The 13437-nt window shown below is 35.4% G+C and overlaps 1 protein-coding gene across 2 annotated transcripts in view; it reads right to left on the bottom strand.

The window, feature by feature from the left end:
- The window catches only part of ALCAM (activated leukocyte cell adhesion molecule), a 217070-nt gene that overhangs the window by 40492 nt on the left and 163141 nt on the right, over window positions 1–13437 (bottom strand). For both annotated transcript variants that reach the window (XM_040484404.1, XM_040484403.1), the window contains exons 4-6: window positions 7195–7259; window positions 5674–5761; window positions 5032–5214 (exon numbers count right to left, since the gene is read on the bottom strand). In XM_040484404.1, the coding sequence (XP_040340338.1) occupies window positions 5032–5214; window positions 5674–5761; window positions 7195–7259 (336 nt within the window). The remainder of the gene's footprint in view (window positions 1–5031; window positions 5215–5673; window positions 5762–7194; window positions 7260–13437) is intronic.

Genomic DNA, 13437 nt, shown 5'->3' with positions numbered 1-13437 from the left:
CTAGAAAAGGAAGGAAAACGTCCAAACTCATTCTATGAGGTCAGCATTAACCTAATTCCAAAACCAAACAAAGACTCCACTAAAAAAGTGAATTATGGGCCAATATCCCTGATGAACATGGACACAAAAATTCTCAACAAAATACTAGCAAATTGAATCCAACAGTACATTAAAAGAATCATTCACCATGATCAAGTGGGATTTATTCCTTGGTTGCAAGGGTGGTTCAATATTTGCAAATCAATCAACGTTAATACACCAACATTAAGAAAAGAAAGGATAAGAACCATGATACTATCAATAGATGCAGAAAGGACATTTTACAAAGTACAACATCCATTCTTGATAAAAACCCTAAAAACATTAGGGATAGAGGGAATATACCTCCACATAATAAAGGCCACATAAACAACAACAACAACAACAACAAAAACAGCTAATGTCATCCTCAATGGGGAAAAACTAAGACCTTTTCTTCTACCATCAGAAACAAGATAAAGATGTTCACTCTCACCACTATTTAACATAGTACTGGAAGTTCCAGTCTCAGTAATCAAACAACAAAAAGAAATAAAATCCATCCAATCAGCCAGGAAGAAGTCAAACTTTCACTATTTGCAGATGACATGATACTCTGTGTAGAAACCTGATAGACGCCACCAAAAATTGCTAGAACTCATACATGAATTCAGTAGAGTCACAGGACACAAAATCAATGTCCAGAAACCAATAATGAAGCAGCAGAACAAAAAAAAAAAAAAATCAAGGAATCAATCCCATTTACAATTGCACCAAAAACCATAAAATACCTAGGAATAAATGTAACCAAAGAGGTAAAAGTTTTCAGAGTCCAGATCTGAAAACTATGAAGCACTCATTAAAGAAATGGAAGATGACACAAAGAAATGCAAAAACTTTCTCTGCTCTTGGAATGGAAGAATAAATATTGTTAAAATGTTGATACTACCCAAAGCAATCTACACATTTAATGCAATCTCTACCAAAATACCACCAGCATTTTTCACAGAGCTAGAACAAACAATCCTACAATTTGTATGGAACCACAAAAGACCCCAAATAGCCAAAGGAACCTTGGAAAAGCAAAGCAAAGCTGGAGGCATCATAATTTTGAACCTTAAGCTATATTATAAAGCTATAGTCATCAAGACAGTATGGTACTGGAACAAAAACAGACACAGATCAATGGAACAGAATAGAAAACTCAGAAATGGACCCACAACTATATGATCAACTAAACTTTATCAAAGCAGGAAAGAATATCCAATGGAAAAAAGATAGCCTCTTTACAAATGGTGCTGATAAAACTGGACAGCAACATGCAAAAGAATGAAACTAGATCACCTCCTTACACCATACACAAAAATAAATTCAAAATGGATGAATGACTTAACTGTGAGACAGCAAACCATCAAAATCTTAGAGGACAACAAGGGCAGTAACCTCTTTCACATCGGCCGTAGCAATTTCTTCATAGATATGTCTAGATATGTCTTCTGAGGCAAGAGAAACAAAAGAAACCTGAACTATAAAGGGACCTCACCAAGATAAAGAGCTTCTGCACAGTGAACAAAACAATCAACAAAACTAAAAGCCAATCTTCAGAATGGGAGAATGTATTTGCAAATGACATATCTGATAAGGGATTAGTATTCAAATATACAAAAATGTATAGAACTCAACATCCAAAAAACAAATAATCCAGTTAAAAAATGGGCAGAAGACCATGCCCATGGATGGACATTTTTCGAAAGAAGACATACAAATGGCTAACAGACATGAAAAGATGCTCAGTATTACCCATCATCAGGGAAACTGAAATCGAAACTACAGTGAGATATCACCTCAAACCTGTCAGAATGGCTAAAATTCACAATACAGGAAACAACAGGCATTGGCGAAGATGCAGAGAAAGGGGAACCTTCTTGCACCATTGGTGGGAATGCAAACTGGTACAGTCACTCTGTAAAACAGTATGGAGGTTCTTCAAAAAGTTAAAAAAAGAACTACCCTATGACCCAGCAATTGCACTATCCTTTACCCAAAGGATACAAAAATACTAATTTGAAAGTTACTTTCACCCTGATGTTTATAGCAGCATTATCAACAATAGTCAAATTGTGGAAAGAGCCAAAATGTCTATCAACTGATGAATGGATAAAGAAGAGTGGGATGTGTGTTTGTATGTGTACACACACACACACACACACACACACACACACACACACACAATGGAATATACACACACATACACATACACACATAATGGAATATTACTCAGCCATAAAAAGAATGAAATCTTGCCATTTGCAATGATGTGGATGGAGCTAGAGAGTATCTTGCTAAGCAACATAAATCAAAGACAATTTTATGAAAGAAACATATGATTTCACTCATATACAGAATTTAAGAAACATAACAGAAGAACATAGGGGAAAAGAAAGAGAGAGAGGCAAACCATAAAACAGACTCTTAACTATAGAGAACACACTGAGGGTTGCTGGAGAGGAGATGTGCAGGAGTTGGGTTAAACGGGTGGTGGGGATTAACGAGGGCACTGCACTTGTGATGAGTACCTGGTGTCGTATGTAAGTGATGAATCACTAAATCCTACCCCTGAAACTAATATTACACTGTATGTTAACTAACTGGAATTTAAATTAAAACATGGAAGAAAAAATATTTGGGGTGTGAAGGTTAATCTGAGAGATCTGAGGAGTCATTAAAAAACTGTCATCACACAGCACTAACATGGTCACATTTGTTTTTAGAAAGATATTTCTGGCAGCAGCTTGGAGGGCAGTTTGGAGTGAACAAAAGGAATATTATTTTGGAAATCACAGAAATACTGGCGATGACAAATGGTGGCATATTCTTAGGCAGCGTCAGAGGCAGAATCAGACAAACATAAAGATTAAAGAACTAGATTCTATAAAACTTTATTACTGACTGGACAGGGTAAGGGAGACGAGGGTAGGAGTAGACTAGTGCATCTTTCTCAAGATAAATTGATCAAATTTCTGTATTATGAATGTATTCTTTGTCCTTTCTGTTTAGCTCCCGCCTTCTCCTCTCTGAAGTCACCTAGAGCAGTGGGTCTCCAAGTGTGGTCCTCCGATGAACAGCGTGAGTATCACCAAGGAATTTGTTACACATGCAAAGTGCTGGACCCTTCCCCACAACTACTGGATGAGAAACTTCAGAACAGGATCCAGTGATCTGTGTTCTAAGTCCTTCTGGTAATTCTGATGCACACAAAAGCCTGAGAATCACTGTCCTTGGACATCTGAGCTTTGGGGGCTATTTTACGGAGTTCTGAGTGTCACTTACCATTTGCAACCTTGCACTGACAATTTCCTCCTGATGTAGTTATCTTATTTCTCTATTGGAGTAGTAAACTCCTTGAATGCCAGGACTATATCTTAAGCACTTTTATATCTTTACTGTGAAGCCCAGCACTGCATACATTTTGCCTTCTTAAAAGCTGTGCCAAATGCACCCCCCCCCCCCCCATCCAGCCACAGTAAAATCATTTCCTTCTTATTCTTCCAAGGACTTTTCTGCCTACCCAACTCCTCATGACTGATACATACATTCCTGTTTTTTTCTTAAGCCAATTTCCCCATCCTTATTACTCATCTTGATGCTCTTTCCTATCTTGTACTCTTGCACTTACACCAAGATAGTTTATTTCCAATTGGATATTTTTGAACAGACAGATTCTGTAAAGTAAATTCTGCCTTTACTTACAGAAATAATAGTTTGATGTTAGATAAGCTGTACATAGTGAAATCTTTTAAATCCTCGCTTTTAAGTCAAGTTGAAACTTACATACAACGTTTAAGGCAAAACAATCTCTTCTTGTTAGGGCGAGTGGAATTTTAGTTTTGTTTCTATATAATATTCTGCATTTTATGGAACCAAAATAGAAATGTAGATGAGACAAAACTCTCCAAAGGCTCAACTGGCATTTCTATTCTTTCTCCAGAATAGATGCAGAAGTACTAGGTTATTCTACCCATACGGTAGTATTATAAGAAGTTTTGATTCATTTTTTAAAAATAATGACATGCTTTCTTACATTTCTCCAAAAGTGATATCTCTAGTTCTATGCTTACATAGTAATAATGATCGTATAGTAATAATAACACTAACTTAATAACAAGAGTTTAATGAGCGATATAGGATGCTATTTTAGATCTGTGATTTCACTTAATCTCCATAACAACACTATGAGTTATTTTTTTTTCCAAACTGAGACCAAAAGTAGTTAAGCTCCTCTTCTAGAAACACACTGAGCTGGGCCTGCATTATGAGTATGTTTGCTCTGAATCTTGGCACCTGCCTTACAGTATAGAGAACAACATTGCAGAAAAAGATTCTAACCCAGTCTCCACGGCACTTTAGGGCAAGTCTCTGACCCTCACTTTACTGCTGAGTAAAATAATGTTGTTAGATCAGATGATCAAGAAGGTTCCTTTTTAGTATAATATTCTATGTTTCCAATCTATTAAATAAAGTTAACCAAATGTCTTGGAATACAACATCCTATTTAAACTTATGCAATTGATCCCATTATTAAAATACATCTTTTCATTAAAATGGAAATCCCATATCTAGAAGACCAATCAGTCATAAGCCTCTATTCATCTGTCATTCATTCAGAAAGTAATCAGATGGCATTTTGAACTCTTACAAAATTCATAGCTGTGTGCCAGGCTAAGGACTACCCAAAGGGGTCAGACTAAGTCAGAGATCATGTCTTTAAGGAATTTAGCATCTAGCAGAATACAGAAGAGATGTTCAGAAATGACAAATGGAAAGTGAAAGGTTTCATAGCATAGTTAAGCATTCATTTTAAAAGGTCTTCCAAGGAGAAAGATATTATTTGAGTGAAGAACAGAAATGGGGGGTTGAAAGCAGAATTCAAAGAGCATGTGGATTGGGACTTAGAAGATTAATACCGTTTGAATACTCTCAGAAATTAAATTGCATAATTATATAGTTACTTACAATAAATATCAAAGATTGCTTGTTCAGAATGAACTGTTTTCTGGCCAGATGGTCCAAAATATGTCACAGAGCAGGTGAATGGCATTTGTATGTCAGCCTTGGTTGCCTTGTATTCCAGGGATGAAGTCATGGTATAGAGCTGAGTTACCGGGTCCATTTGCTTTTTAAAAATTATGACCACCACTGAAGAAAATAAGAATACTAATGATAGCATCTTTCACTGGAAAATCACAACACTTAATAGAATGTCGCAAAATCTTTGAGAAGTGGTTTTGTCCTTCTTACTATATTTAACAGGAGGGAAAATTGACATGTACTGAGGTAGAATGTCTTTTCAGAACGATGAAATCAGAGAAATAGACAGAAATAGAATCCTGGAATCCTATCTCCCACTCACTTTAATTAACGTCTAGAACATGCCATATACAGAAATAATTTTTCTCTGCTCTTGATTCTTCCACACAAGGGCTAAAATGATGTTTTAAAGAATCACTTAATGACTTAATGGTTACTTAAAGTAACAAAGCATAGAGTCATAGATCAAAGAGGGCAATATGTTTAGATGCAGGACAGTCTAAGGAATGCCAAGAGAAGAGAAAGTCAAAATAGGTCATCTGAATTTATTGCCCACTGCATACCCACCTCCTTCAAGAGGTTGTAGCACTTTTCCATTCCTGTACCACGTGATGTTGCCATCTGGATAACTGTCTTTTGAAATGCAGTCTCCCAACTGCAAAAAGAAGAGGGAATGTTGCTACCTCATTTCCATCAGTGGTTGTCAATTTGAAAGTTTTAGACTCCTCAGAGGATGCAGTTATTCCAAAGGTTCCCTGACCCATTCATTATCTGAGCATGGACGAGGGACTGAATAAATGCTCTCTTGCATTAAAAACAAGGTCTCATACTTAAAATTATGGTCTTGCCCATTTAAAAATATGCAATAGATGCTGCCACTTTTAATAAAATCACATTCATTTAAAAGCATTACCAAATTCATTTCGACATTATTCATTTTTAACATTAACTAAATAACATAACTACATTAACATTGGCTTTTCCCATGGTTCACAGATCTTAGTATGCAAGAGTCATTAAGTGGGGCTGCCTCTCCAGTCTCGTACTATATCAAGTTCAGATACATACACTTATATACTTACCAAATCTATAATTCCCACCACTTTTTTCAACCGTGTTATAACTTTAATAGCTAGCATTGTTAAAAAATGTGATGCAGTAAAAATTTTTTAAAGATTAAAAAAAAAATTTAAGTTTATTTATTTATTTTGAGAGACAGAGAGGGAGAGAGAGAATCCCAAGCAGGCTCCACACTGTCAGCACAGAGCCTGAGGCAGGGCTTGAATTCACAAGCCACCAGATCATGACCTGAGCTGAAACCAAGAGTTGGAGGCTCTACCAACCTGAGCCACCCAGGCACCCCTGTTATGCAGAAAAAATTTAATCTGATTCAAAGAACTGTTTGGTTTTTTTCTTCACAAAGGAAAATTTAGGTATTTCAGTTAGTGAAAATAATATCATTAGTCCATTAGCCCAAATGTAAACTCCAGTTTGTCCCTTCTCAATACAGCCTCTCTTCACACTTCTGCTAATGCGATTGTTCAAATCTGATCTTATCACATCTTTACCTCAACTTTTCAACAGTTTGATCTGTCAATAGGATAAAGTCCAAACTCCCACCATTACATACAGCTTGTCATAACCCAGCTTCTCTTTACTTCTCCAGATTTATCTTTTATTGTACTCTCTTGCCCACTGTTCCGCTACACAAAGTTCCAGCGAAGTGAATAACTTGATGCTTCCTAAAAATGCCATTCTCCTTCATGTCATAGTGTATCATGTTGTTGGAAAGCCTTTCTACCCTTGGCTTGGAGAAAATCTACTCATCTTAACATTAAGACTCCACTTAACATTCAGTTCATTCAAACAAGAAAGCCTGATGTCTGATTATTCCCCACTCTTCTCCCTTCAGAAATGATTACATCATCCTCCGTGTTCCCACTCTAACTCGGGCAGATTTTCTGATTGGCACTGGCAACCTTGCCACCTCCATAAGAGCAAAGTCTATCCTTATTTGTCCTGGAATCTGAAGCCAGGAGAAGACATTTAACATTAAGCTAAGTGAAGGCAATTAATCCAAGTTCTTACCTGTTTTAGCTGCTCTGTTTCGAGAAAAGGTGCTTTGCTTACAATTTCAGGTTTGGATGGTTGCTCTAAAGTTAAGTAGAGAAAGGTATTAAGTACACATGAAGGAACAAAAAGACATTTATGATTTGGATTATAGAAAAAGAATTCACTTATTCAAAGAAAAACAAGCACAAGCAATGAAGACCACATTCCCATATAATCTGTAATTAAGAAATCTGGTTAGCCCACTACCTCCTAATATTTGCTTTATTATATTAAATACTATTTTAAATGCCTATTACACCTTTAAATAAAATACTGGTAATGTTTTCTGAATGCTTTATAAACAGTGAATATGGATTTGATAGTGAAACAGAGGTTTATATACTAAATATGAATGTTGTTTCCAATTGATTATCATGTGTACTTTCTATTTACTAATAACTTCCAGCTACTTAGGTGAAGACCTGAATCCACAGTGGGTACTTGTTAAAAATGCAGAATCAGAGTATCTAGGGAAGTCCTATATAAATCTACTTTTTAAAACAAGTTTCCTATAAGATTCTCAGGCACACTGAGAATCATGGCTCTAAAATCATGGTAACTAAAAAGAGTTAAGGGATATAGAAGCTCAAGTTTTCTGTGTATCTCAAACCTCATCTTTAAAGTGAAGTCACATTACGAAACTTTAAATGTGGGGATATCCTTCAAATTTGGAACTGAGATAATGGACAGAGCATTTTAAATATAGGAACTTCTGTAAGCATCCATTCTAAGAGAGCCCTCAGAAAGAACTGATTAAAAATCTCAGCAGGGCACCTGGGTGGCTCAATTGGGTAAGTAGTTAAGCATCTGACTCTTGGTTTTGGCTCAGGTCATGATCTCACTGTTCCTGGGTTCAAGCCTCACATCAGTTCCGGGCTCACAGCACGGAGCCTGCTTGGGATTCTCTCTGCCCCTCTCCTGCTCGCTCTCTCTCTCTCTCTCTCTCTCTCTCTCTCTCTCTCTCAAAATAAATAAATAAACGTTTAAAAATCTTAGCAATAAGGCATTATTCAAACTTTATTTATTCCTTGATGTTACATATCTATCACTGATGGACTTTTTAATTTGCTCTAACAATTAGTCTATATGAAATGGAATTTGCCTCTTTGTATTGATTTTTGTGACTCTCAAGGAGCAAAACTATTCTATTTTCATATAAACACACAAATAGAAACAACCAGTTATTCTTTTGTTCATGGTCTAATGGATTACTGTCTCTAGTACCTTTAATTTTTACTACCAAACTAGATTAAATTGGCTTTTATATAATTATTACTCAATTTGCAATTCAGTTATCAGATATGCTGCCAACCCAGACAATTACAGAAAATAAAGATGAAGACAAAAAGTCTTTGGAACGGCAAAATGGATATCACCAAGACTATGTAAAAAAAAAAAAAAAAAGTAAACTTCTTCATGTTAATATTAAGAGTTAATTTCCCTTTTGCAATTATTTTATATTAGAAATTGGAACAATGAATAATAATAGTATATCTTCCTATGTGTTCAGCTTGTGCAGTTTAATTATAGGAGCACCTACTTACTATTGACTCTAGAAATATAATTCTAATTCAATTTTCATAAGATGATTGTTTTCTAAATATACAGATTGGAAACAAAACATAAAGAGAAAATAGACAAAATACAGAAGAATGGAAAGGTATAACAGAGACAATTACATTAACACAAACAAGAAGTGAAACCTGATATTCTGGCTGTTAGAAATGTGACCAAAAAATTATTAAAAGTGGACCAAAAAAAAGTCAAAATAAACAGCAATTTCTGGGAAACACAGGGTAGGGGACTAAAGCCTTCCATATATCAGTTAAGCACTGGTGTTATCACTATTTTAATGTAAAGTCATTAATGTCCACAATTACAACCCTGAGTTACTGATAAAACATTACATTCCGTTCTGAATTTATGTTTTAAGCCAAAGTCTAAAACATTTGAGAGAAGGCTACATTCAAAATATTTAAACAAGATGAAAATTCTTGGTGCTTAAGTAAGTAAGTCGAAGTTCTCTGGGAACCAAAATCAATTATTTAGTGATACCTCTCTGAGAGCATAAGAGAGGTAAGATATTAAATTAATTTATGTAGTCAATCAAGAATCAAAATTAAGAAGAAAAAAAGAACAATTTTTGTGTTTGTTTCCCCTTCAGTAGTATCTATGCCTGGAATATATAAAGAGATATGAAAAATCAACTGAAAAAAAATCTGAGGTTCCTTTTTTTTTTAATTGAGGCTCTTAATACAAAATGTAGGTGGGTGGTGTTGCTAAGCTTCATTACTTTCTAAGTTTGCCAAAAAAAACTATATACCAAAACGGCTGGGCGCATATGTCCTCTTATGCAGAATATATATATATTCTTCTGTTTCGTAACCTTGTGATGTCCAGTGCACATAAGATCATAAATACTTGTTGTGTTACAAATGTTGGTCCTTTACACATGGCCATGTTTACATTTCTTCCATAAACATTTTCTAAAATGTATAGTTTTTTTCAATAAAATGAAACTGGAAAAAACAGGAAACCTGGTGAAGAGTGCTTAAAGTTTAGACCACTCCACTTTGTAACTCATTTTTTTTTTTATTTGGAAGAGTCACAATGGGTATTGTGGAATAATGGTAATGGCTACTGGAATTCTTTGAGTTCTTTTCTCCCAAACTTTGGTTTCAAACCCACTAGATATTTTATATGTAATTTTCTTACATTAGTTTGTAACAATCAATGGGTATTAGTTGGAGAGCCATAAAAGAGGACACGTACTATTTTAGCAAAATTGCATATTGATTCCAAAGTGTTTAAAAAAAAAACTTTACATGAATTATGTCTTACTATAATTTAGGGATTCATAACTGAATGTAGAATTGAAAGGAAAAGTCATACAAGAAATTTATTTGCATTAGTAAAATAATTTTGCAAGAGCATCACAGCCAGCTGAGGATGAAGTGATGAAGACAAAACTTCCTATATCACCCACAATATACAGTGCTATTACCAAATACCACACATAGGACAGCTCAATTTGATATGGGAGGAAAGAAAGAAAAAAAAGGTGCACTGGTTACATTGATTCACGAGAGCTTCTCAGTACTTTGTCATAAAGTACTTTGTTATAAAGTACTTTGTACTTTATGAGTACTTTACCTCTTATAGCTTATTTTCCTCAAGAGATGGGGAAAGTACTTTTTATATTTAGAGAATCAAAATAAAATATACTGTGTAGGTCTCATTTGTTAAATAGGTCATTTTCTGCTTCCTTCAGTTAAAAAAAAAAAAAATTCCTTGCAGGTTGATTAACTTTTACAGGGCAGGGGGAGAGGAAGGGTGCTCAGTTCTAATAAAACATGGAGAACAGGGTTCAAATGAAAGCTCTAAAGTAACTGTTTGAAGTCAACCAGCACTGCCCATCTCTAAGGGAAGAGCTGGTCCAAGTGTCCACCGACTCTATGTCATGGAAACAGTCTTCCTTTTAACACCAGACAGTAGAGTACAGGAGGGCTTACCAATTAGCCTAGACTGTGGTTTTCAAATGCCTTTTTAGAGCTAGAGCCATTCTCCCTTTTATGTTGTTGTTTCTAAATGAATTATCACGAAAAAACTTTGAAATATCGAGTGGGTGGAAGGCTAACTAATCGAAGCAGTGCCTCACCTGACCTACCAGCCCTCTTCAATAGCTACTCAAGAAAATCCTAGGAACACAGAAGGAAAACCACCCACAAATTCAAAGCAGTCATTTTACTGTTGATGAGAGAATTGTAGTGCCAGACTAGTAAACCTCCCCAAAGTCAGAAATTAGCAGCAGACCTAACAAAGCCAGGTCTTCTGATAACCAGTGGGTGATGTTTCTGTTAAATTACTGACAGCCAGTTGGCAATCTGGGTACTCTTTTGAGCTCCAAGACTTTTGTACAATGACTGCAATGAATCTTTCAGACCTTTAAAGTCTCTACTGTTGATTCTGAAATTTTTTTATGAACTTCAAATGTGCATTAAATGCAAACACAGTTTAATTCTGATGCCATCCAATTATTTTTTAAAAAGCTGTGCAAGAGGCACCTGGGTGGCTCAGTCGGTTAAGTGTTGTACTCCTGGTTTGGGATCAGGTCATGATCTCATGGTTTATGAGTTTGAGCCTTGCACTAGGCTCTGTGCTAACAGCATAGAGCCTGCTTGGGATTCTCTCTCTCCTTCTCTCTGTATCTCCCCTGCTTGCTGTCTTTCTCTCAAAATAAATAAACTTTAAAAAAAGGAAAAAGAAAATAAAAAGCTGTACTAGTGGCAATAAAAAATGGGACTTATTTGAATCTTGCTTGCTTTATGGGCATGACTATTGTATCTGAGATACAGTTTAAAACTAAACAAACAAACCTACACCAGAGGTAACAGAGTCATCAGTCATGGCCTCACTTTGAATAAAAACAGTTTGAGTTTGCCCATGAGGATGGCACTCTGCAGCAAGCTGATCTGGGATTAGCTCACGTTAACCATACTTGATTCTATAGTACACAGTGCACGTTGCTAGGTGATTTGACAGAAGGAAACAGAGGACTGATTGATGAGTCTAGTAACTCTTAAGTGCCTGCAATATATACATGCACAGAATAAAAGCCTCCCTGTCACAGCTGTTGTTTGCTTCACAAAATGTGACCCAAAGTAAATTCATTATTTTTAAAAAAAAAAGCAAAGCCTCTATATGCTTTTGCAAACACTTTCCTTATCATGAGCTGCGCTGTTCATTTAATTGGACTTGGAGGTCCCACGGCTTCTAATATAAAATGCCATTTTCAAGAGTGTGTAACTTGTCTGTTTAAATTCTCCCTGGCCCAGAGCCTAGAATGCAAATTCTGTTTCTGAGAATCACTTTGTTTTCAACAACATTCAAAATAGAGGGGGGGTAGGGAGGTGCTGACAGTATGTGGGGTGTGAGTTTGTTTTCACAATCATGGAAATCCTCTGTATTCCAAAATAGCATACAAATTTTATCAAAGTAGACCAACTGGATTTTTTTTTTTCAGATTGCTGTATGATATTTTTAAAGTGTATTCTGAAAATTGTCACAAATGATTCTTCTAAAGGAAACAACCTGGATTTTCTCAACTTTCCTGTAGACCATCTTGCTATTTGATAATTTTTAACACAGTGAAAAAGAAACCCAACAATGACAAATCAATACATGTAACCTTCAGGGAGCTGTGACTTAATCTCTACCTACTGTGCGACATTCTTGTTGTGTACTTATATTTATGACATCATGGCCTAATAAAAAAAATTATTTTGGTTTATTCTCTTTACAAAAAGTGTCCCTAGAAATGCACCATCCATCTTCCTAATAACATCAAAGTGAAGTGAAAGAAAGAAAGAAAGAAAGAAAGAAAGAAAGAAAGAAAAAGAAAAATACATGGAACACTGGCAAATAAAGGATGCATATTATTTGGGGTATTTAATGGAAGGCATGACTGGCAAATACTTGGAATTTGGTTTGAGTCATAAAATGACTGAAAAGGGTGGATGTTTTCTGGAAAGTGCCTTCTAAGCTGAAAGGCAATCAATTGAAACATATAATTGCTTTTACAAGGTTCTGGAGAACAAAGGTTTCCTTTGATAGTACAAACATTCTTTGAATCCATGTCATGAGCCCGTAGGAGCTTTGAAATCTATGTAAATACTTAGGGACAGTTCTCCTTAGTCGCATAGGCTGTTACAAGAAAAATGGGGAAAATCCATGATTGTTTTCTGTAGTAGCCCCTCTAGGTTTCTGTCTTCCCTATTTATTTTAATAATTTCTAGGTGCTGTCAAGTTATCAGAAAACAGGGAAAAAATTGAAAAGTGAGACCTTCTACCCTAATTAAAAAAGACTGGCATTCTGAAACGTTTGTGACCAATTTTTCTCCCTGTAATTTCTAAAATATTATGATGTAATAGGAGGTGGGATTTTTATTTGAATATTAAAAGATAAAATGTTTTAATTAGAACTTCTCAAGTCACTCATTTACATAGCTATTTGCACAGTAACATTAACTATATATTATCATTAGGCAAAGTAACTTTGCCATAATGACTACAGTAATTACTCCAAGTTTCTTCTGCCGACTTCTCTTCTTCCAACCCTACTCTACTTTTTCTCCTTGGTGTATTCCACATACACATTCAGGGTGTGGTGAGCTTTTTTTTTTTTTTTTTTTTTTTTAATTTTTTTTTTTAAAGTTTTTT

This window comes from Herpailurus yagouaroundi, unplaced genomic scaffold (assembly GCF_014898765.1).
Source record: "Herpailurus yagouaroundi ecotype Mexico unplaced genomic scaffold, PumYag 162, whole genome shotgun sequence".
NCBI classification, from domain to species: Eukaryota; Metazoa; Chordata; class Mammalia; order Carnivora; family Felidae; genus Herpailurus; species Herpailurus yagouaroundi.
The sequence above is the reverse complement of the archived record's forward strand: the minus strand, read 5'-3'. Positions and strand labels throughout refer to the sequence as shown.